General features: G+C 47.7%; 1 protein-coding gene and 1 long non-coding RNA gene across 5 annotated transcripts in view; one reads left to right on the top strand and one right to left on the bottom strand.

The window, feature by feature from the left end:
• The first annotated feature begins 1,094 nt into the window (after positions 1-1,094).
• LOC101675860 lies at positions 1,095-12,263 on the top strand. Its single transcript, XR_006603748.1, has 4 exons — positions 1,095-3,210; positions 4,194-4,348; positions 8,005-8,139; positions 9,983-12,263. It is a non-coding gene; the product is annotated as an uncharacterized LOC101675860 (long non-coding RNA).
• A 2,538-nt stretch (positions 12,264-14,801) lies between these two features.
• FBXL20 (F-box and leucine rich repeat protein 20) overlaps positions 14,802-24,542 on the bottom strand; it is a 105,240-nt gene continuing 95,499 nt past the window's right edge. For 3 of the 4 annotated variants that reach the window (XM_004764668.3, XM_004764669.3, XM_004764671.3), the window contains 2 exons: positions 23,217-23,429; positions 14,802-21,686 (listed from right to left, as the gene is read on the bottom strand). In XM_004764668.3, the coding sequence (XP_004764725.1) occupies positions 21,579-21,686; positions 23,217-23,429 (321 nt within the window). In that variant the 3' untranslated portion in view covers positions 14,802-21,578. The remainder of the gene's footprint in view (positions 21,687-23,216; positions 23,430-24,542) is intronic. The other variant, XM_045070313.1, reaches the window with a different exon arrangement.

Here is a 24,542-nt window from a genome sequence, read left to right as displayed (position 1 = left end):
AAGCAGGCTCCCTGCTGAGCAGAGAGCCCGATGTGGGACTCGATTCCAGGACCCGGAGATCATGACCTGAGCCGAAGGCAGCGGCTTAACCCACTGAGCCACCCAGGCGCCCAGGACTCAGGACTTTTGACCACCAATGTGGAGGCAACAGGGGGTGCCTAAGCCCGGGGTGGAGCGGGGGGCGGGGGGGGATTCCACCCGCCCGGATATCCTGCCCTGCGTCCCACAGTGTCCCACACTCGTGTGAGGGAGGCAGGGAGGGAGAGAGAGAGAATGTGAGAGAGAGAGAGAGAGAGAGAGAGAGAGAGAGAGAGGCTCCTACCTTGTAGCCACTCCATAACATTTTGTTAAAAGACTAGATGGATGGATGGGTGGATGGAGAGGGGTGGAACCCTTCTCTCAGCCCCTCTTTCATCGAGGGAGGGGTAGACCTCGCTCTCCGACTCTCCAGGTTGGAATGTTGCCTGGGTACAGAAAACAAAAGAGCACAAAGCATTTTGGTGGGAGGAGAAGGACTCCGAATTGTTATTGCTCAGCAATTTTTACAGCTGAGAAGTTGCTTCCCGGCTTTAGGGAACCCACAGGATATTATTAGGATTGGGTTATCCATGGCATAGAAAATGTAAGAGCAATTGGGGTGAGGAAAAAGAATTCATTAAACATTTTTTTACATGGGGCGCCTTGGGTGGCTCAGTTGGTTAAGTGTCCACCTTCAGCTCAGGTCATGATCTCAGGGTCCTGGGATCAAACCCCACGTCTGGGCTCTCTGCTCAGGGAGGAGTCAGCTTCTCCCTCTGCCTCTGCTCCCCCACTCCCCCACTCATGCTCTCTCTCTCTCTCTCTCTCAAATAAAAAAATCTTTAAAAAAAATTCTCCCCCGGGGCGCCTGGGTGGCTCAGAGGGTTAAGCCTCTGCCTTTGGCTCAGGTCATGATCTCAGGATCCTGGGATCGAGCCCCACATCAGGCTCTCTGCTTGGCGGGGAGCCTGCTTCCCCCCCTCTCTCTGCCTGCCTCTCTGCCTACTTGTGATCTCTGTCTGTCAAATAAATAAATAAATAAAATCTTTAAAAATTAAAAAAAAATTCTCCCCAAAAATCTCTCCCTGAAACTTTCTGTGTGTGTGGAAGTTTCTGGGACAGTCATGTCTTTACTTCCCAGGACCGCGCTTTGGTAGGGACACTGAGGATGCCCCCCAACTGGGGCCTCTGAGGATTAAACCCCCGTGATCAGATGCAACTCCATAGAATTTCCTTCAGTCCTCACTACCACACCGAATGGGAGGGAGACCCGGGAGGGAGACGTCCCGATTTTACAGAGGAGGAAAGGGGGTTCAGGAAGGTGATGCGCCTAAAGGGGCCCTGCCTTGAAGGGTCTCCCACCTCCCACCTCCCAGGGCCTGAGGCTCCACTGAGACCAGAAGTTTCTTTAAGGCCTCTTTGGCTCAAGAATGGGCCTTTCAGACCCTGTGCTCTGTTGGCTCAGGGGGCACAGTGAGAGTGAGGTGGGGGCTGGGACTGGCCAGGCTCCATCTGCCTCAGGCCTGGCTTTTTTTCCTCAGAGAGAGAGCCAAAGAAAACCAGGAACAGGCCCAACACCATCTGGAGGGGGACAGAGCTTGGAGACTCTGAGATGGGTGGAAGCAGGGAGTAGCCAAGGGAGCTGGGGAGAGGCAGCCTCAGGGGGGAAGCGTGAGGATACAGAGGTCTTCAGAGGTGGTGGAGGCTGAGTGGTGGGGGATTGGGTTCTGGAAAAGGGGTCCCACCTACTCCCCTATCTGGTTCTTCATGGTGTCCTCCTGGAAGGAGGTGGGGGCCCATACCATCCTCTAGCTTTTCTATCTCTGCCCCTAAAACAAGCCTCCACATCTCCTCTGCCCACCCACCACCCCTACACCCTGCTCCCCTCGGGCCAGGGCCGAGCCCTGTTGGGTCCCCTCTGATTCCCCTTCCCCTGGCCTTCCTGGAACCCCGTTCTGTCCAGCCTTGGAGGGTTTTGTGGAGACCTCTGGCCTTGAATCCAACTTTGGGCAATGGATGGGTTCTCAAAGTCTTGGGGAGCTTATCATGGGGATCTGGGGGACTCAGGCTTCTTTAGTCCCTACTGGCAGGCATATTCCCATCCCCTTTTTCTCCCGACTTCTATTTTGTCTGGCTTCATGGGAGGAGAAAGCTGTAGAGGACAAAGGGCCAGGGGCCTGGAGATGGAGGTGTTCTGCCTGATGTGTGTGAGGGGTACTCTTCGGTTTTCTGTCTCCCTCAGCTCCCCCTACCCCAATCACAAAGCCTAGAAAACCAGGGTCACACAGGTCTGGCCACATCTTTAAAGGCTGTGTCTGCTCTTTGGAAAGCACTCATCTGTTTATACCAACCACAGTGGTAGGGGGTGTGGGGGGGCTATCTGTGTACAATGACAACTGGGGCTGAGTGTTATTTGTCCATAAACACAGTCAGCTTGTGCCCCCAGGCAGAGAAAAAACAAAGCCACTAAGGACTGGGACTACTCTCCTACGCCCTGGGAGGGGGCACTCCCAGGCACACCCCCTCCTCCCCACCTGGGCAACTCTCCCTCCTAGGCCACCCAGAGAGTTTCCCAGCAATCTGGGCTGTGTTCTGTAAAGTGTGGTCCCCTGGCCAGGCAGCCCCCTGGAAAAGGACAAGTGTCCTATACCTGTTGGGGGAAGGAGAGGAGAAAGGGAAGGCACACCCCCCACCCCTGCCTGCCCTTGGGCTTCCTGATAGGTCCCACGTTTTCTAGAGCCCTGGATGCTCAGCCAGTAGAAGTTTCCTGGCCTTGCCCCACCCCTTTGTGGGTCTGCTTCTGTGCATAAAGGCTGGGGCCCCAGCAGGACGGTCCAGTGAATCTGGCCCAACCCAGTGCTGAGCTCTCTGTTACACATCTGGCCCTGGCTTTCTTTCCAAGATGCTGTTTTGGCATAACCAGCCAGAGCACCTATGGCCCAGTCCCTGGAAACTGTACCCAGGGTCTCCAAGTGGCTTGCTCAGGTAAGGGCCAGAACCCCTTTCCCCGGCCTCCAAGCATGGTCCTGGTCTGTGCGGCGGGGACAGCTAGGGCCATCAGGTTCAAGTGGAGGGGGATGGGCCTCCTGGCTCCGGTACCTTTGCAGGTGGAGGAATGGTCCACCCTATGAGGTGCGGATGCTTGGTAACACCAGACTGAGTGACGCTACTGCCTGGGCCTGGCTATTGAAGGTAGGTGCAACCCCCTCCCCACCTGGCCAGGGGCTAGGCATGACTGACCTTCTGGGCAGGAGGCGAATGTCATCCTTGTGATGTCACTGTCAAGTAGAACCCTCATGAGACCCCCTTTTATTTTTTATTTTATATTTTGGAGACCCCCTTTTACCTCGACCTTCACAGCCACACAGTGGTAGGCAGGCCTTATTGAGGAAAGAGGCCCAGAGAGGTTAAATATTTTCTCAAGGACACAAAGGAACAGATCTGGGATTTAGAAATACATTTACATAGCATTATTCACATGCATGATTCCTTCTCTCCAAAAAAATTATATATTTAGCTCCCATGCATTGCCAGAAACTATTCCATGAGCTAGGGATTCAACAGTAGAGACAGATGTGGTTCCCTTCCTCAGGGAGCTTGCATTCTACTGGGACAAATGCGTGATCAAACAAGTTATATGCAATAACAAATCAATTTACTGATTGTAAATTGAAAAGGGCAGCAAGAAGAGAAACAAGCAGAGTGGCTAGGAGTGGGAAAGGATTAACTCCCCCATTTAATAGATAAGGAAACTGAGGCTCAGGGTGTCTAGGTCACTACCTCAATGTCACAGCTAGTGAGTGGCAGGTGGGCATCTGGACACAGACCTTATGATCTAAGTGCTTATGACTCCTGAGGGTGGGAAGCAAGGTGGGGGCGAAGAATGGGATGGTTGGCCGAACCCAGCTGTGGGAATTGGTTCCCAAATGCCTGGGCACACTGACCTGTGAGCCGTGCCTTCCTGTGTGCCCAGAGTGTGTTGCGTGTGGTTTTCCTGTGATACACATAGCAGCAGCAGCTGGATGGGTACAGGTGGAGGTGGCCAGGAGACAGCATCCTGGACATTGGTGAATGGGGAGGGACCGGGGACCCTTTGGGTCCCCTTTCTGGCTTGGATGGCCATGTGGATGGCAAGGGCTGAGGCTTGCTCCCTGCTTGCTGCCCTGTGCCTGCAGATGTGCCCCTGTCCATGGGGGTGATCGAACCCCAGATGCTGCTCTCACCACTCAACACAGTGGAGTTTCACTGGAACCTCCCAATGCAGTTTGGAGTTTTAAGTTGCAAGTTTCAAGTATCTTGAAGTTTCAAGAGGATCTCCCTCTTCCGGTGGGTGAGTCTGAAGCTGGGACTGGGTGGAGGCTGGAGGTCCTTTGGGAGTGGAAGCAGGCCTGGTGGGAAAGGAAGGGGAATTTGGGTGGGGGTGAGGAAATAGTAAGAACAAACCCAGTTCCAGAAAGCACTTTGAAGATAAAATATGGCTAAATGTTTATTGAATCTCACCATAAGGAAGGACTTGTTTTTGTTTCTTCTTTGTGTGTGTGTGTTTAAGATTCCATTTATTTATTTGACAGAGAGCGTGAGAGATCACAAGTAGGCAGAGAGGTGGAAACAGTCTCCCAACATGGGGCTTGATCCCAGGATCTTGAGATTAGGGCCAGAGCCAGAGGCAGAGGTTTAACCCACTAAGCCACCCAGGTGCCCCCCAAGGAAGTACTTGTTAAACCTGAAAGCAATGGAAGAAGCTAGAAAACTCAGGATGCAACTTAGCTTCAAAAAAAGTAATGGTCTGCAATACATAGGCAAAATTCAAAGGAGGCATCAAATGGGAAAAATAGTTGTCATATGACATATGTTTATAGCCTCCATATATAAAAAGTTCTCATATATCAATAAGAAAAATAGATAAAAGCTCAATAGAAAAGTAGGCAAAGGATATAAGCAGATAATTTATGCAAGAAGGATACAAATTACATTTAAATGTAGACAGTTCAACTTCAACCTCAGAAAATGCTAATTAAATGCACACACACATATATATATATATATACACACACATATATATGGCAAAGACTTTTAAAAAGACTGTTATTGGTGAAGAAGTAGTCTAGGGAGGCACACAGCCTCTCTTCTGCTGTCTGCCTGCTGCTCCCTTGCGGTGTATTCAAACACTTCTAGCTCCTTTAAAAAAAAAAGAAGAAGAAAGATAGTAGTAGTTTGTGCACTCATTCTTTGGTAGAATGACACTTGGGCAAAATTTACTGATTTTATCTTCCTAGAATTCTACCCCATTTTTTTTTTAAGATTTTATTTATTTATTTGACAGAGAGAGAAATCACAAGTAGGCGGAGAGTCAGGCAGAGAGAGAGAGAGAGAGAAGCAGGCTCCCGCTGAGCAAAGAGCCCGATGTGGGGCTCGATCCCAGGACACTGAGATCATGACCTGAGCCCAAGGCAGCAGCTTAATCCACTGAGCCACCCAGGCGCCCCTCCATTTTTTTTTTTTAAAGACTTGTTTATTTATTAATTTATTTGAGAGAGAGTGGCGTGGGGGGTGGCAGAAGAAAAGAGAGTGCCGGGCAGGTTTCATGCCCAGCACGGAGCCCAAAGCAGGACTTGATCTCAAGACCCCGAGATCCTGACCTGAGCCGAAACCAAGAGTCAGATGCTTAACTGGCTGAGCCACCCAGGTGCTTGCCCCTCAGTGTTTCCATTTCAAGAAATTGATCCTACAACAGTGTTCAATAAGTACACAAAGGTATCTTGACCAGCTCTCCATAGCAGCACTCTTCCTCATATTCAAAGATTTTAAACAATCAAGTGTCTGTTGGAAGAGGATTGACTTTTACATAAGTTTGAGTGCAGACATACACTGGAAATTATGTAGCCATTAAAGTGAGGTCTAGGGGCGCTTGGGTGGCTCTGATGGCTAAGTGTCTGCCTTCAGCTCTGGCTGTGATCCCAGGGTCCTGGGATGGTGCCCTGTGGTGGTTCCCTTCTCAACCGGGGAGAGTCTGTTTCTCCCTCTCCTGCTCCCCCCCACCCCAACTCGCTCATTTGCTCTTTCTCGCTAATAAGTAAATAAATCTTTAAAGTAATGGCTAATGAAAAGAAAACTGTTTTCCTATAAGTAAAGAGAAAGCAGAAGACAAACTTGTATTTAAAGTTTGAGATTTCCATTTGATTAAAAAAAAATGTGTGTGTGTGTACACAAGTTGTTTTTCCTTTTTCCTTTCTCTTGCCCAGAGAAAAGGGAGGAAGAAAGGATCTTTGAGTATTAAGTGCTGTGTCTGAGAGGTGGTGTGATGGGATGCCTGTATTCCTTACTCTGTGTCAGAGTCCTCCACATTTTCTAGGTTGACTAGGTTTCCCTTTATAATCCAACAATATTGTCAAAAGTCCCCTGTGTGTCCCTCTTTTGAGTGCTCACCATGGTGTAAGCACCTGGACTGGAAGGTCAGGTGGATGTGGCACAATTTCACTTCCCTTCCTTGGTGACCTTGCCTGGGTCACATGATCTTTGTTTCCCCAACCTTTCAAGTTCTTCTCAGGATTGTGGGAGGGTTATAGTGGGGAGTGGGGGTAAACAGAGGGGAAGACCCTGCTGGCCCTTGGAATCCCAGGGCCAGGCAGAACACAGGCTGTAGGCTGTGTGGGGTGCAGGCTGGGAAGGCTTCCTGGAATAGGCTCTTTGATTTAGCAAATAAAACACAGGACACTCAGTTAAATTTCTATTTTATTTTTATTTGTTTATTATTTTTAAATGGATATTTTTCTTTCTTTTTTAAAATTTAATTTCTTTTCAGTGTAACAGAATTCATTGTTTATGCACCACACCCAGTGCTCCATGCAATACGTGCCCTCCATAATACCCACCACCAGGGTCCCCCAACCTCCCACCCTTTAAATGGATTTTTTAAAAAGATTTTATTTCTTTATTTGTCAGAGAGAGAGAGAGAGAGAGAGGAACAGACAGACCACAAGCAGGGGGGGGTGGCAGGCAGAGGGAGTGGGAGAAGCAGCCTCCTTCCTGGTTGAGCAACCAACCAGATGTTGGACTTGATCCCAGGACCCTGATCATGACCTAAGCCAAAGGCACATGTTTAACCAACTGAGCCAACCACGCATCCCTAAGTTTCTATTTTAGATAAGAACTTGTTAGTATAAGAATGTTCCATGGGGTGTGTGGGGGAGAATATCCCATAAAATATTTGAGATATATTTATACTAAATTATTTGTTGTTTACCTGAAATTCAAATTTAATGGGGCATCCTGTATTTTAACTGGCAGTTCTACCCTGGAATGGGACGTTTTGTCTTAGATAGGAGCAGAATTGCTTTCCTGGTAGAAGATTCTAGGGAGAACTATATTCAAGTGTGTTGGGGGCCATGATTAGACCGGGGAGGTGGGTCAGTGTGTTGGCTGATAAAAGAGAGAGATAGAGAGAGAGAGTGCGCACAATCATCCAAAAAGGCCTTGACTTGACTCTTTTTTTAAAAAAATATTTTATTTATTTATTTGACAGGCAGAGATCACAAGCAGGCAGAGAGGCAGACAGAGAGAGGAGGAAGCAGGCTCCCTGCTGAGCAGAGAGCCCAATGCAGGGCTTGATCCCAGGATCCTGGGATCATGACCTGAGCCAAAGGCAGAGGCTTTAACCCACTGAGCCACCCAGGTACCCCTTGACTTGACTCTTTAAGGGGCTCAGATCTAAGGGTCAGGAACTTTGCTTCTCATCCCATAACCATGGGGAGCTACTGAAGGATTTTGAGCAAGGAAAAGAACCTAATAAAGTTATGCATTAAGAAATAAACTCCAGTGCTCGCTTCGGCAGCACATATACTAAGAAATAAACTCCAGCTGGGGTGGAAGGTTGCTGTGGTGAAAGGCTGACAGGTGACAGGTAGGTACAGTTTGTAGGTGGACTTCTTTGAATGCGGGTGGGACCTGGAGTCACCCTGCTTTCTCTTTGCTTCTTCTTCACCTCAGATTCACTGCATCAGCACCGTGTTTGCTCCTTCCAAGACGGGTGGATAGAAACGTGTCCCACCTCCAGATCCACACCTTCAAGGCCAGCGACAGTGCACCTGCAACTCAACTGGCTGCCTCACCAAAGCGTTCAAGGTACAGGCAGGTCCCTGCCCCTCCCTCTCAGGACTGTCACCCTGCTTGGCGGCTGGGTGCACTCCCTCAGCTGCCGCCCCCTACCCTACACACAACGAGATGGAGCTTGAGCTCCTGCTTGCAGCCCCTTCCGTCCTGAGAAGGAGGCATGTAAAGTGGGGGGCTCTGAACTCCCCTCCTCAGTCTCCTGCAGCCCAAAGGAGCTGAACGCAAACTGAAATCAGACGGGGAGAGGCACAGTATCAGGCTGCCCCTGCGGGCCTGGTGTTCACGGAGGTGTGGATGTGGTGGTGGGGTGGTGGGGGGCGCCCAACGGAGGAGAGCAGCTTTGGAGGAAAGATTCTTATTGTACGTGTGGGTAAATTGAGGCCTGAGTGCCGTGGCTGCTCCACGATCTATTGTTACAATCCCCTGTGATTGCACCTGCTTCCTGCAAGGACAAGCCGCACCATCTGCTCCAGCCTCTGGGGCTGCCTCTCCTGGACCCACCATCGCCCCGCCACACTTGGGCCCCCTCTGCCTGGAGCACTTCCCTTCTTGCTGCTGCTTCTGGCTGGCGGCTCCTGGAAGCTTTCCCTGGCTCCCCCAGCCAGACAGGCTAGTTGACTCTTCCTCTGAGTGGCGTTTTGTCCGGGACTCCTAGGGCGTCGGGACCCTGGTCTGCCTCCCACCAGAAGGAGGGGAAGGAAGAGCCTCCGCTGGCCTCAGGATGTCTAGGCTGAACCTTGCGGCTTGCTTGCCCCACAGTGTTGACCGTGCCCAGATCCCAGTGCAGGGCCCGACTAGCCTCTCAGCCCTCTTGCTCTGACCTCTCCGCACTCGGGCAAGCTCCTGTCCCCAGAGAGGTGCGGTGGGGTGAGCGTGAAGAGCCCCTCAGCCCCGACATCTGGGGAGGGACAGAGTTGAGGTTGCGGCCAAGGGCAAGAGGCTCAGCTCAGTGCCCTTTGGGTAATAAGCGGGGGTGGGGTGGGGTGTCACGACCCTAGCAAGCTCTGCCTCCCAGGGAAGGGTGGGTGGGGCTGGGGGCCGGCTGCACTCCCCACTCTCTGCTCCCCCACGGGCTCTGCTCCTCCCCACAGTTCGCCTTGGATACCTTGCGGGGCAGCCCCGCTGAGGTACGTCTCCCCTTTCCAGTCCCCCCAGCCTCTAACTCAAAGCCTTCTCTAGGCTTCAGTGCACTCTTCCAGAATGGGGTGGGCCTGCCCCCTGGTGGACAGAGCTTGCATGGCCACAGATGGCAAAACTGAGAGGACAGGGGTTCTGGGCCAGCAGGATGAGGCTTCAGGCTCTCAGACGTGGGGCAGCCAAGGGCGGGGGGGGGGGGGGGGGGGGGGGTGTTTCTCCTGCCCCTTGTTCGCACTCTGTGGGCCCATGGTGATAACTGGACTGCCCTCCTTGTGCCTCGGGACCTGAACCCTGGGGCCTCCATCCTAGCCCCGCAGCAGTGGTTGCATCAGCACCTGTCCTCCAGCTACTGCAAGATGCTGACCAACTTCACTGGTGAGGCTGGGGTCTGGCGGGACCCTACCTGAAGGAGACTGAGGGCAGGAAATGTGCCTGTGGCCTGGCTTGCTGTGTGTTCTTCAGCTAACTTCTATTTAGGACTAAGAATTGCCAGACACTATGCCTGCCCGGCTCTCTTGTCCTGTCTCACCCACTGTAATTTACATACTACCCGTGAGGATAGGGCTCAGAGAGGTTAAGTGACTTGCCCAAAGACACACAGCTAACAAGCAAGGGGCAGAACTGGGGTTTGAATCCGAGTTTGATCCCCATTTCTGGACATACTGGGGCAGTCTGGAGACTAATGTTGGATTGTATCCCTTGCTGTGCTTGATTGCAGGCCTCTTCCACAGTGTGGCCCTGACTCTGCAGGCACTGATCTGCTGAAGCTTACCCGCCAGGATCTCGTCCAGATCTGCAGGGCTTCGGATGGGATCTGCCCTCTCAGTGCTCTTCGAGCAAATGCTCTTCCTGCTGGGCACTTTCTCTCTGTAGTTGTGTTTACCAACTCAGCTAATGGTTGTGACTCGTGGCATAGTCAAGCTGTAAGGTAACTTAAAGACCATTTAGTCCCACGCCCTCTTTTTACAGAAGAAGAAACTCAGCCCCCCCGACAGTGACCTACCTGCTTGAGATCAAGAACAAAGCTGGTAGGGATGAGCTAAAAGGTTAGGTTCCTGTGACCTCCTTTTTCTGGACCCATCCTACCCGCATCACTCCATTTCTGAGGACAGAGATGGATTTTTCTCGTCTTCTCTTCCCCCAGGGTCCACCATTCATAAAATGTCTTAAGAAATGAGTGGTGACCTCCCTCCCTGGAGACCTGGCAGGAGTTGGGATCCCTCCCAGGGAGGGGCTGTTAATTTAGGTGTGAAGTGTTGATACATAAACTTCCCGGCCCAGGCCCATTTGTCACCAGCTGACTGCATGTGGCTCAGCAGGCCTCTAGGCAAGAGAACGAGGTTCCTAAGAACCCCAGCTCAGGTGAGGTTCTGGTCTCTCTCTGCAGGTGAGATTCAGGTGTGGCTGCTCGGAACATCTTCTTGCCTGGGGAGAGGGTGATCCTCCATCATTCCTGGGACCGAGATGCCTTACCTGGCATTCCTCGGTCTTCCGTGACCAGATTAGTCCTCTCCTTCCAAGATGTCCCCTGGGATTATTCCTCCATGTTCCATTCCCTAAACCTATCATTGTCATTGTCGATATGTGGCATTAGAACATTATAATCCTACTGTATTAGAGTTTCAGTCATTCATATGCCTGGTGGCCCCCCTTTTTAAATTGGGGGCTCCCCTCAGTCTGAGGCCTCCCCAAAGCTGAGAAATAGGTGAGGATTAAATGGATTTATAAACCTTTTTCCTTTACTCCTTCCTGCCCCCGTCCCACAAGAAGCTAATCACCTTGTCCTCTCCTTCCTGGTCTCTGGGGCTCTCTCAGCCGCCCCCGGCCCCCACCCCCGCCACTGATTCCCGCCCTGTGCTGCTCACATCCTCAGGCTTTTATCAAGAGATCTCTCTAGATGAACTCAGCGCTGTGCAGCTGTCTGTGAAGCTGGCTGAGTTCTTTTTTCTGTTTGGCTCGAAGAACAGAACTATCCGAATGACCCCTTCTCCCTGGCAGGTGGTTCAGAATCTTGAGAATGAGTCATACTTTGTGGCTGTGGGGAACAAAGGTAGGGGTTTTAGAGGAGAAAGAAGTCTGGCAGGCCCTAGAAAGGGCAAGATTGTGTTTATTTTGTCTCCTGAATGGGACTAAAAGATGCTGTGAAGGTGTGTGTTCATGGGGGTGGGGTGGGGCTTGTGCCGTTTTTCCAGTCAGCTGGTAAACATCTGAATGCCCGTTTTGTTGGTGTCAAAGGGCCAGATCCCTGTGGCTGCAAGGCTGTTTGCCACTCAGGGAGAAAATGTCCCAGTTTCTAGGCCATGGAATAGAACAGAGAGGAAGGTAAGGCCCCCCTCTTTTCTGCCCCCGCCCCCCATCCTGCAAGACAGAAGATGCTTGCTGGACATCACCTGGCACAGAGCACCTCTGACCGGCTGCCCTGGGGTTCTCATTATTTAGAGATGCCAGCCCTCTATCCCTCCTACAGGACAGAGGGAGGCTTCCTCAAGTTGGGGGAGGAAGAACACCCGGCTGTGGGAGGTGCACTGCCCGCTGCTTGGTTTGGGAGCAGCAGAGAAGCTGTGGTTGGCTTGTCTCACCCCAGTGGTGCCTTTCTCACTGCTTTCAGTGCAGAATCTGGACGGCTACTTCCTGGTTCTTACCCAGGCCCAGGGGCACACGGCTGCAAGAGCCGGAGACTGACACCAGCCTGGTTCTTGGGGGCCCCACATTCACCAGAAGCCTTGTTTAAATCCTCAGCAGCTTCATCGGGCTCAAGGTGAAGCATCATGTCCAACCACTAGAAAGGAGTGGAGCAGCCCCCAGGCCCGTCTCTCTTCTGCTGGCCAAGGCCGTGAGGCACAAAACCTGCCCCTGTGGAGAAGGCGCCTTTGCCCCAAGCAGAGCCGCCCGAACACTGGGTGCAGGGGTTCAGGTTTGTTTAAAATTGTATTCACCCTTCGTTTTTCTTAAAATTAAAAGTTAATTTAAAAAGACATATATGGGGGCGCCTGGGTGGCTTAGTGGGTTAAAGCCTCTGTTTTCAGCTCAGGTCATGATCTCAGGGTCCTGGGATCGAGCCCCGCATCGGGCTCTCTGCTCAGTGGAGAGTCTGCTTCCCCCTCTCTCTCTGTCTGCCTCTCTGCCTACTTGTGATCTCTATCAAATAAATAAATAAAATCTTTAAAAAAAAAAAAAGACATCTATGTTTAATGTGTTGTTAATGCTTGCTCAGCTTTCTTGGTGTTTTGGTCCCTTTGGGGGGAAATGTTCTCTCCTTATAGATGAGGGCAAGGGATGGTGTCTGGGACACAGGAATAAATCAACTTGGCTGTTTTTTTTTTTTTTCTCTCTTTTTTCCCAACTAGTTTAGACAAAAGGTAATCACTAAAGCCTCTAAAAGACCATTCAACTATCAAACCACTATGCTTATTTAAAAGTTCTAAAGATGTAGGGGCGCTTGTGTGGCTCAGTTAAGCGTCTGCCTTCCACTCAGGACATGATCCTGGAGTCCTGAGACTGAGCCTCCAGTCCTGTCAGGCTCTCTGCTCAGTAGGGAGTCTGCTTCCCCCTTTTCCTCTGCTCCTCTCCCTCCCCCTGCTCATGCTCTCTCTCACTCGCAAATAAATAAAATCTAAAAGAACAAAACAAAAACCCAAACCTTCTAGGGGCGCCTGGGTGGCTCAGTTTGGTTATGCATCTACCTTCAGCTCAGGTCATGATCTCAGGGTCCTCGGATCAGACCTGCCCTGGATCACAACCTGAGTTGAAGGTAGACATTTGACGGACTGAGCCACCCAGATGCCCCTAAAAAATAAACTCTTAAAAAAAAGGGGGGGGGATGGGCCATATCTTATTCTGCTCTTTTTTTTTTTTTTTTTAAGATTTGAGAGAGCATGCATACACACTTGCGAGAGTGGGGACAGGGTGGGGAGGGTGGGTGCAGAGAGAATCTTAAGCAGACTCCTTGCTGACTCTGGCTCAGAGCTTGATCTCATGTCCTTGAAATCATGACCTGAGCCAAAAACCAAGAGTCAGAAGCTTAACAGACTGTGCCACCCAGGAGCCTGCTTATTTTTTTTTTCCATCCCTTTCCCTCTGAATATTATTACTATTGCTATTATTTAAGGATTTATTTATTTGAGAAGGACAGAGTGAGCGCATGCTAGCAGGGGAAGGAGCAGAGGGAGACTATCCAAGGCAACTCCCCTCTGAGCACGGAGCCCCACACAGGGCTAGAGCTCATGACTCATGAGATCAGAGCCAGCACCAAAACCAAGAGTCCAATGCTCAACTGAGCCACCCAGATGCCCCTTTTAGGAATACTAATAAAAATCCCAAACACTTGAGGGGCAGTTGGTTGAGCCTCCAACTCTTGATTTTGGCTCATGATCTCAGGGTTGTGGGATTGAGTCCCACATTGGCACCACCTGCTCAGCCCGGAGTCTGCTGGAGATTCTCTCTCTCCTTCCCCCTGCTCTCTATCTCAAGAAAAAAAAAAAAAAAAAAGGAAAATAAATCTTTAGGATGCCTGGGTGCCTCAGTTGAGTGTCTGCCTTCAGCTCAGGTCATGATCGCAGGGTCCTGGGTTCGAGTCCCATGTCAGGCTCTCTGCTTGTTGAGGAGACTGCCTCTTCCTCTCCCCCTGCCTGCTTGTGCATGTGCTCTCTCTCAAATAGGTGAATAAAATCTTTAAAAAAATTTTTTTAAATCCTTAAGGAATTTCAAACACTGAGAAGAGAAAACCCCATATGCATGGAGTGGAATACAGGCCAAGGTACCCTCTTAAAAATACCTGCTTAATTCCTTATTCATCATTTACCTCTGATCACGCCTGTAATTTCACAGGGCTCCCCAAGGGTGTTTCACAACAGGGTAGATAATGTGAGATTGAAATTCAGGTGCTGACTTGGCCACTGCTCATTTCCACCAAAAGGCCTGGGACCCCACTGCATTAACCTCCGTCTCTCTCTCTCAATCTAGGAGCCCGTAGCACAGACTCAACACTAAAATATTTGTTGATGCAAAGGAAATAAAAGCAGGTAGCAAGTATCTACCATGTGGTGTTATCTCTTTAATCTTCACACTGTGAAGTGTAGGTACTGCTATCTCCACTTTGCCAACGAAGAACAGAGACGGGAGAGGCAACCAGTTGAGGTCATTGTGTGTGGGAGAAGCCGGACACTCTGGCTTGGAGCTTGTGTAACTATTATGCTACTCTTACCATCATTCCTTCTAGTCAAGGAGAGGGCAGTGCTCTCCACAGATAGGGGACTCAGGCTCAACTGCTGCTGTCAATGAATTAAAACAAAGGTTTTTTAGAAACTCTGATTTGTATTATGTATTCTGTTTTTCTCAGAGACAGGTGGAGTTCAGGGTATTAAGTAAAGGTATTAAAAAGGTATTAAGCCTATTAAATAGTAAAGAAAGGGTATTAATTAAAGAATACTAAAAAAAAATAAGGATGCCTAAAAGAAGTGCCTTCATTCAGCCTCAGGAGCCTTTGCAGTTCTGGGGTTCAAGGAAGTTAAGAATCACAGCTCCAAGTCAGGCTATTTCCGCAGCAAAATGAAAAGTCTTCACAGCTTATTTCCTTTAATTACATCATAAAACAAAATTAGAACATACAGGAAACAGTAATAGTTACATAACAATTTACTTTATATATTTATATATAAAAAACATTTTTCTTTTAGTCCAAAGATTTTAAAGCAAAAGGAATCCTCTACTGCCACCTTGGATTTTATTTTAAATAACCCTCCCTCCTCCCATCCTCAAGCGCCAAAAGTATGGGGTGGAAGCAGTCACTTGGACAGCTAATGGAGCCTGGTGCTCAGTCATCAAGTCAGGACTGGGTCAGCCACAGGGAGCGGCTGAGCGCGCGGGGGGGTGGGGGGGTGGGGGTGGGGGTGGGGGGGGTGCAGGCCTGGCGGAGGATCAGCCGAGAGGCTTCAAGAGGCTTAGGCCACAGCAAGGTTTGGGATCAGGCCCTGCCAATCAACCATCCTCTGCCTTCCATCCCCTCAGGGGGAGAGGGGTTCGAGGGGGTTAGCTCAGGGATGGAACAGCCTGGTTTGAAGGTAAAAATGTCTCCCGCAGCACCATTTGCCCACCCAGCTCTGTCCTCAGGCAGTCAGGTGGGGGTGGTCCTCCCAGCTGTCTGCCCTCCACACAGGTCTGTGCTCTCAGGGTCACCGAAGGTGGGCAAGGCCGAGGAGAGCAGCCAGAAACCACCTGAGGCAGGTTACCTGGAAACAATTCCTAGTAGGAAAGAGGAGGCAGCCAGGATGGGAGGCAGCTGAAGGTTGAGTCATTAAACAGGAATGGAGAAAGGCAAAATGCAGAAGTCCTTTCTCCCCTGGACCGACCAATGGAAGGACTGTAACCCTTCTAACCCTTCGGACTGGGCAGTCACAGATCCTCAGGGGCCAGCTCCGAGAGAGCAGAGGCACAGTGCAAAAACACTAAGCATGTAGCTTCGGCTGAGCCCCGCCCCACGGGTCATGTGGGTTAGCATGGAGTTTGGGGGTAGGGTGAGGAGGGGAGTAAGAGAAGAAATCTCAGGCTCACCTCCTTCCTGCACTTATTAGAAAGTAACAGTCATCAGAGAAGCACAGGTAAGAAATTATTCTTAAGGGCAGGAAAAAACATGTAAACCCAGAAAAGCAGCAGCAAAGGTTTTTACAGGTCTAGCACTAAGAAAGAAAATCATTCAAGTCTTTGGGGGCGAGGCGGGTGGGAGGTAAAGTAATTAATCAAACCATGCCAGTTAGAGAGACTCCTTCATCAAGTTAGGATTTTCTAAGACTTTCGGTTGTCGTTCACTAGTGCCATAAGAAAAAAAGGACGGACGGGAGGGAGGGAAGAAGACAGAAATAATGACTTCAGGGGCTAAGAAGGGTTAGGCTAAGGTAAGAAACACATGTGTGTGAGCAGCAGTGAGACACAGATTTGAATTAGTGAAAGTAAGTAGTTAAGCAACAGTGACAAGCAGAACTTTGTGGGGCAAAGGTTTCTTCTTCCACTTTAATAAAAAAGACACCACTTCAAAGATTTCCCTGGGTTCTTGAGGTGTGGCAAAAGAGAAAACGTATGTGTCTGGACACCTCTCTTCTCCCATCACTTCTTAGGATGGGGATTCTCATTCACCGCCTCTTTTGGGGTGCCCATTCCCATCTGGTGACTCTGGTCGGGTGCTGGGTGGGTAGAAGCCCTCCATGCCAGTGAGAAGGGCATGGAGTTCACTGGATGGAGAGGAAAGCAAATCTACTCAGGCAGGTGTTTCTGCATATTCAGGACAGAGGCCTGTACCCAAAGCAAAGTGCCCCAGTTCCAGAACTGATTCTCTCCTTTACTTTCAATCTCATCTACCATTTTCCCACCCCAATTCTTCAAAACAAGACACTGAAAAACAGAAAATGGAGTCCATTGATAACAGTTCTGGTTGCTCATGGTTCTTTTTCCTAAAAGGGCAGTGAGACACCATGGCTGAACTCAACCCCTTCGAACCAGACTCCACTGAGGGCTTACTCAAAGAACGCATGAGGCAGAGATGGAAGCACATTACGGAATTTCTCTTAATATCCCACATATGAGCTTGTCCAAGACATTTTTTTTTTTTTACCCCCTGCTGAAAATTAAGTGTAACTCTGTTGGGCTCCAAAGATTCACTCAGACTCAGCTGAGAGGTTCTTACTGACTTTCCTAAGAGTCAAAGCCTTCAGAGATGCAGATCTGATGTTCCTTAGAATAAAAATGGAGAAGTAGAGAGACTGGCCTTATGAGGGGGAGCTGCAGAAGCCCTGCATGCAGAAAAAGCATTTATGTGCCTCAAATGAGTTTCTGGCAAGTAGAGTTTGTCTCAAGTGAGAGGGCAAGCTTAGAGCAGCATGTTCTTTGCTGGAGAACCAAGCTGTTCAGTTAGGGCACCTGGATATAGCAAATACAGCCAAATGTTATTCCCAAATTACCTGGGTTAATTATAGCCTACCAACATGGTCTTATATAGTTTTCTGTATCTTCCAATATTACAATTAAAGTTTATGAGAGAAATAAAGGTGACAGAGGCTTAGACTCCTATTTCCCCTCACCCTCACACTGCTTGAGCGTTTATTAGGTTCTTTGGTCCAAGGTCATTGTAAGGGGGAGGGTTTGCCTCAAGACCTCCAAACACACAGTCGTCTGAAACAAGTCTCGGCTCATTCACACTGCTTGGGTTTGAGGTGGTTAAAGATCCTAGAACTGGTGGGCAGATAGGAAGGCAATCTTTAAAAAAAAAAAAAGAAAAAAAGTTCTGGAAGCCCAAAGCATACCACTGAGAGAGTTCCTCAGCCAGGATGCACAATGGGGATGGAAACCTGATCACACCATGCACACAAGGAAGGAAAGGCAGAACAGACCTGTTTCCTTTAAACCCCTCCTCTTGTACCAGTATCACCTGTCATAAGCAACCCATGACTTTCAGCACAACAAACATTAAATGGCCAAGGGTCAACCACAATCCACACGCGTTCCTATTCTTCAAAACCACAGTCACCTAAAGATATACTGCTCACACAGGCAGGCAGGCAGTCCCCTCTTCCTTCCGGTGCCACTCATACTTCCCTACAACTTCAGACCAGGACAAATCCCCGCATACCTTGTTTACCCCTCATGATAAGAGTGGGCTATCAAACCGGTAACAAAGCATTTTACAAGGCAATTAGGAGAAATAAAGGAACCTGAATGCTATAGCATCAGAACTGTATAGAACAGTTCAAATTGTTTGGAAAGCCCAAAATAAATCATCATAAAAATATTTGCCAGGTGTCCCTCTAAAATATGTGCTGGAGGTCTGCTACATCAACTTAATGAATGTGGAAATTTACAAAAGCCATTTAAGAAATACATTCACTGAAGAGCAGAGGAGAAGGAAATAATTTTTTTTTTTTTTAAATATAGAGCACAATGTGCTTTCATAGTCAAAATATTGGGGGGGAAAAGGATAAAGCCTGATCCCCTTATTCCTCATATCCAACAGTATGATTTCAAATTTTGGTAAGCAAATGTCTAAGACCACCCAGTGAAAAATGACCTGAACCACAGAACAGTTAATGTATTCAAGGCTGCCCAGAGACTTTGCTTGCGTCAGGACAAGGGCCTTAAGAGGAAGTTAGAGACTAGAGACACTGAGAATAAATCAGCAGCATCATTGGGAGTAAGATGGAGGCTTTAAACAGAAGGCAAGGATGAGTACAGGAAGAAAATGGGAGCACTGCAAAAAAAAAAAAAAAAAAAAGAAGAAACTGGGATCACCTTGGTGGAGCCAGTGTAGAGGCCACAAAAGGTACTGATGTAGCAAATGATGCTGGAAAATGTAGAGGGAAAGGCTGCTTGGAAAAGAGGTGATCTGGATGTTTAATAACATTCTCCAAAGACACAGCAGTAACCCCTCCTGGCTACCTGTGAATCTATGCATTAGCTCTGACGTATTCTAACATATCCCAAATCTCTCCATTCACTCTGTATTTCATCATGGGAGACAGAGAGGGCCAGGGCTGGAGTCAAAGGAAGAGGCTAAGAAGCTTTTCCTAAATCCCTGAAGTCTTACTGAATTTTCAAAAGTATCCCTGATATTAAGATAGGATGGTGGGGCCCTTTCCACCTGACCAAAACTTACCACATTCTGGGTTCTTAAATTCCTGGTACATTTCATTAGCTGGTGTAGGTTGCAGACTGGCATAAAAAAAATCTATTTCCGTCCAAGCTTGAAGGGCCTTAAATTTTCTTGTGAAAGGAACAAGGCCCAGCCACATACACACCAACGCTGCATACTTCATTTTTCTCACGGGACTCTGCTCTTGGCCCATATAGGTAGGGATCACCTGACAAGTCCACAGGCACCTGCACATGGGTCCACTCTTTGAGATGAGAAACGGCATTTCCAAGATGTTCGTGTCCTGGTAATAGGGTCTTTTACATTTATGTACTTTTTAAGTAAAGAAATACTTTAATGGCCTCTACTGGTGGGCAATTTAAATCCATACTCACTAACCAATCAGGGTTTTATGGTCAATTTGTTCAGACAATACTAAAAAAACCTTAATATGTTAGAGCAGATGGCCCCTAAATATTTCTCTTTTTACTTTTGTCTGAATGAGTTACCTGGGGATCTGAATATTATCAACCACATCTGGAAGCATGTGTGCAAGTGTGTGCATCTGTATATGTGGGGTATAACCAGAAGGAGTCTCATTTTACAGAGTATATCCCTATGCCAACTATACTCCAATAAAAAAAATTAAGTATATTCTTCATATGATATTTTGAAAAGAGGATAAGGGGAAGGAATAATGAAAAATGAAAAGTAATTTGAGCTTTTAAAAGGGCATAATAAAAAAATAGGACTTAAAGTAAATTTAACATGCAAAATAATGGTGGACAGTACAGATTTCTAGCATCCTTTCATGGAACTGCTTGTGGAGAAGTCAGTCCTACTTTTTTCTTACATATGCTGGTAGAGCCAGCACCTGCAGCATTATAACAAGTCTTTTAACAGCCTGGATCATGCAGAAGATGATCTAAGATCATGGCAGACTGCACAAGAATGTCCTAAAAGACCAAAAAAAAAAAAAAAAAAAAGGTGTCCTATTAAAAAACCACATAAGGTTTCTAACTTTGGGCTTTAGAAATCTACTTCTTATACTTTAGAAACTGATTTTAGTTTCCTCATCCTTTATGACTTTTGGGAGGGAAGGAAGGAAGCCTCTTCTTTGACTCTGAATCATGGGCACTGAAAAGGCCTTCAGCTCGGCTACCCATGCTGGGCAGAGACACCGAACCCCCTGCTTCCTCTCAAAGCCTTCATCTGGTTGCCCTTGGATTTCCTTCATGGGAATCCTGGAGCACAAGAGAGATAGCATTGACAGGTTTTGAAATGGTTCTGGTCCTTCGAGGTGCCAACATTTGAGATACACCTTCAACACCGACATACAGTTGAGCAACTGTTCTAGGGTCATTCTCGTATCCCTGAAAGGCTGGAACAGGGGGAAAAAAAGAGAGAAACTGACCAGCTAGACGGCACAGCAACTCTAGCAGCACTCTTACTAGAACAAAACAACCTCACAGACACCAGTCAGCGATGGTACTGCTCACACCTAGATTTCAGTGAATATTTGACATGTCTAACCTTGGGTGGGGGGTGCTTTCGGGCTCAGTTTTGGGATCTGCCATTCCACTCTTTACTAATAATGCATTTATTTCTCCTTATTAAGTTAGTGGATTCTGATGGGAGGTACAGGGAGAATACTGGGCATATCATGCATATTATTATAATATCACAAGGTATAACAGAAACCAAAAGGCAAAGTTTGTTTTCATCAAAACAATTTTAGCTCAATTTCTTCTCGTACCATATCTCAGTTTTGTGACAGTTTCCCTTCGCACTGGCAAAGATTCAGGCAGGGTCCCCTAGTGGTAAAATTTAGAATTAAAAAAATATTTATTGATAATGTCTCTTTTAAAAATGTTTGGTAACCCCAACTAATCATCCAAAATGCACACTGTAAACACAGCAACAGCAAAAGAGTAACAATCGAGTGTGAGTAAGCACACAATGAACAGGTGACAGACTGAGCAAGAGTGCAGGAGGGAGCAACAAAGACCGAAAGACAGGTGCACAAGTGTGCTACAGAGAGTGACAATCTGAGTGAGTAAGTCATCACATTTGGACCACAGCGATTTCAGTGCAACCATTTAGGAAACCTCTGGGCCAAATACTTAAAACAGGAGGAGGAATGGATGAGCCTTCTTTGTGAGCATGCTCAGCACATGTTGGCATGGGAACAAGGAAGCACAGAAGCTCTGTAGTCATCTCATGATGGATGACTACCATTTATAGGATGCAAAGAAATTTTCTTTCTGGTCCCTGGATACAACATATATTGTTTTTCTATGCTTTCCTTGACCCTGGAGAACTGCAGTTGCTGTTCCAAAATCACCAAAGAAACCCCTTCACAAAATGAAGAAACTGCAGAAGCAGTAACACTGCATTTGCTGGAATGCCCCCTTCCCTCCGCCTTGCCTATGATTTTCTTCTTGGCATGTCCAACAGGAATGGTTAAGTTTCACCAATCCACTTGATAAAGCCAGCATGGGCTTCAGTCCCCTGGTCACAGAACTAGAGTGGGTGGCGGTGAGGGTGGGTATGCATGTTATGTGCGGCTCTGGGGATCTGGACGCTGCCCTCACTTTGTAACCCTTGCCCAGAACACTGGGGTTGCTTCCACTGGAGACTCCATTGTAACTCTAGAAGTGTCATTAAATACTCAGTTCACCAAGGCTGACCACCTCCATTGTCATAGGATGATGCAGCATCTGCAGAATCGCTGTCTGCTGCCCCCTACTGATGGGGGTGGAGTGACAGGTGCGAAGTAGGCGTGGACTTTAATATTGGGCAAATGGGTCTGAAACAAGACAGAAACATTACTAAGAAAGAGGGCTTCAACAGAAAGAGCAACATTGCTTTTCAGAAAAAACAAAGGGGCTAAGTGAACATGAAAGCAAGGCAGAGGCTGAGTACCAGTTAGGATGTTGAGAGGCCTGGGTTCTGCTTTCTAGTATTCTAGGTTGTTCTAAATGACTGAATAGCTCCTGACTTTGGTATCTGCTTTTTAATAATAAAACTGGGGTAAGACTTTATACTAATCTCTTAACCTGTCCCAAAGGAATTGCTAGTTGCATTCCCAAAGTTAAAAGAAACTGTACATGCTTAAAATGATTTTTTCCACGTCACTGTGGACAATGTTTCTTCTGATATTTTCTTAAAAACTCCATTATCCTCTTTTAACAATACACTGTTTTTACTACATAAATAGTTTCTGAGTTCCTGGCACACTCAAGGCACTGTGCTAGTTACATAAGGGAGTACAAAGATGGTCAACACAAAGGTCCTGCTCTTAGGGAACTTAACAGTCTAGACATAAATAGCTAAATTAAAATGGAAAAGTGCTAAGTGATGATTTGAGAACAGATAAAAAGTCTTGAGGACTCAGAGTTGGAAGAGATTCTGTAAGGAGGCCATCTATAGGAGAGGCTCTCGTTGGCCTGCGGCTCTCCTCTTTTGGTGTAGAAGGAATATGGCTGCAAGGCTCTTCCACAGCAGTTATGCTCTCAGTCCTCTAGGTCTGAAGGGAGAGGAAGAACTAAGACCAACTGGAACTAAAGATGAGGTTTGGTGCTCCTTGATGTACTCAGATGCCATATGGCCAACACGGATGTTTTCAGACACTGGTTGTAAGGGCCTAACAAAGCACAGTGCCTTTCCCATAGCAGGTGTGAAACAGATGTTCCAATAAATGTCTGTTGAGCTGAATAACCTAACATATAGATTCATTCATCCTTTTATAACCTCCTTGCTGGCAACCTGTCTTCTAGGCATTTGACGATGCATGGGTCTCTTTAGTATGGAGGATGGGGCTAAAAGAAAGCATTAAAAAACAAAAACAAAAAAACCCCAAAACCCCACCAAAAACAAACAAAAAACCCTACTTAATCCGCTTGTTGTCTTAAAAAAGAACCCCAGCAAAAGGGTCTGATGTGAAAGGAAATACAAATTAAATTCTTAAATCCCATTTAACTAAATATTTTTCTTTATGTTATTTCTTTCTTTCCTGAATCTGGCATGTGTTTTTGACTCTGGGCATGTTATTAAGCCCTGGACATTACGGGAGAGACTCTGCTGGGAGAAGACCTACTTTCTTCCTCTCAGTGGGTATTTTCCCACTAAATTTCCATCTGGAACAACAGGTAAAAACTATCTACCCTTAGGTTTGCTCTCCATTTTTTTTTCTCTTTGCTAAATGTCCAAGTCACAGAAATCTACATCTATAACAAAAACAAACACAAACAAACAAAAAGGAAATGGAAGAGGGAAAAAAAGAAAGAAGGAAAAGTGCCGAGAGCACCAGAGCTGGAGAGTATGTGGCCGTGTTTACCCTGAGTCTCTTGATCCCAGCCCGTGTGATCTGCTGGCAGTCATAGAGTTCTATCCGCTCGAGGCTGTGACAACTCTTCAAGTGCTCCAGGGAAGCATCTGTGATCAGTGGGCAGTTGTCCAGTTCAATCACCTCCAGCTGGTCATGGGCGCAGGCCCCATTCCCCAGGTGACGAATTCCATCGTCTGTGATCAGCTCACAGTGAGACAGACTCTGCAGCCAAATAGAGCAAGGAAGGACACTGGAACACTTCATGGTATTTTTCTAGCCACCGGCCTGTATACAGGCAGAAAGGAAACCTTCTGAGTTGGATTGTGATGTCTATGGAGCCGTCACCAGATCTACGCGGTGAAGTAAGAAAGCAAACTAGAGTTGCTGGGGTTCTGCTTTTGACTATCAGTGACTGACATTTCTGTGTGTGATTCTTTTTCAGAGAGGGAGCAGAGGGAGAGGGAGAGAGAATCTGAAGCAGGCTCCATGTTCAGTATGAAGCCCGATGCGGGGCTCAATCTCACAACTCTGAGATCATGACCTGAGCCAAAATCGAGAGCTGGACGCTTAACCTACTAAGCCACCCAGAAGTCCTTCTGTGTGTGATTTTAAATATACTGTGAATTCATGCAATGACTACGGAATAGTTCATGAACAAATCATGATATCCAAGCTCACATACAAATTTATACTTTTCTATAGGGATAAGAGGGGCTCAAGCTTCTTTCCTTTTTAAAAATACTTTAAAAAAAACTGGTTTAGGGCGCCTGGGTGGCTCAGTGGGTTAAGCCGCTGCCTTCGGCTCAGGTCATGATCTCAGGGTCCTGGGATTGAGTCCCGCATCGGGCTCTCTGCTCAGCAGGGAGCCTGCTTCCTCCTCTCTCTCTCTCTGCCTGCTTCTCTGTCTACTGTGATCTCTCTCTGTCAAATAAATAAATAAAATCTTTAAAAAAAAAAAAAAACTGGTTTATTTGACAGAGATCACAAGTAGGCAGAGACAGGAGAGGGGGTTCCCAGCTGAGCAGAGAGCCCAATGTGGGGCTTGATCCCAGGACCCTGAGATCATGACCTGACCCGGAGGCAGAGGCTTAACCCACTGAGGCATCCAGGTGCCCCTCAAGTTTTTCTTGAACAAACCTTCTGGAATTTGGACTAAATACTGAATACCTAGTACAGGGGAATGTCCAAACAGTTAACTAACCGAAGATGATTCCTATACCTGTCAGGTGTGGTCATCTCTTCACACAAATTCCTTCACTTTATCCATTTTCCTTGAATCCCTGGTTCCCCCATGTGAAACTCTGAACCCCCCGTCCCAATTCTAATTAGTAACAT

The sequence above is a fragment of the Mustela putorius genome, unplaced genomic scaffold, assembly GCF_011764305.1.
Source record: "Mustela putorius furo isolate JIRA1106 unplaced genomic scaffold, ASM1176430v1.1 tig00003962_pilon_pilon_pilon, whole genome shotgun sequence".
In the NCBI taxonomy this organism is placed as follows: Eukaryota; Metazoa; Chordata; class Mammalia; order Carnivora; family Mustelidae; genus Mustela; species Mustela putorius.
Note: the sequence above shows the minus strand (reverse complement) of the source record. Positions and strands in the feature narration are given on the sequence as shown.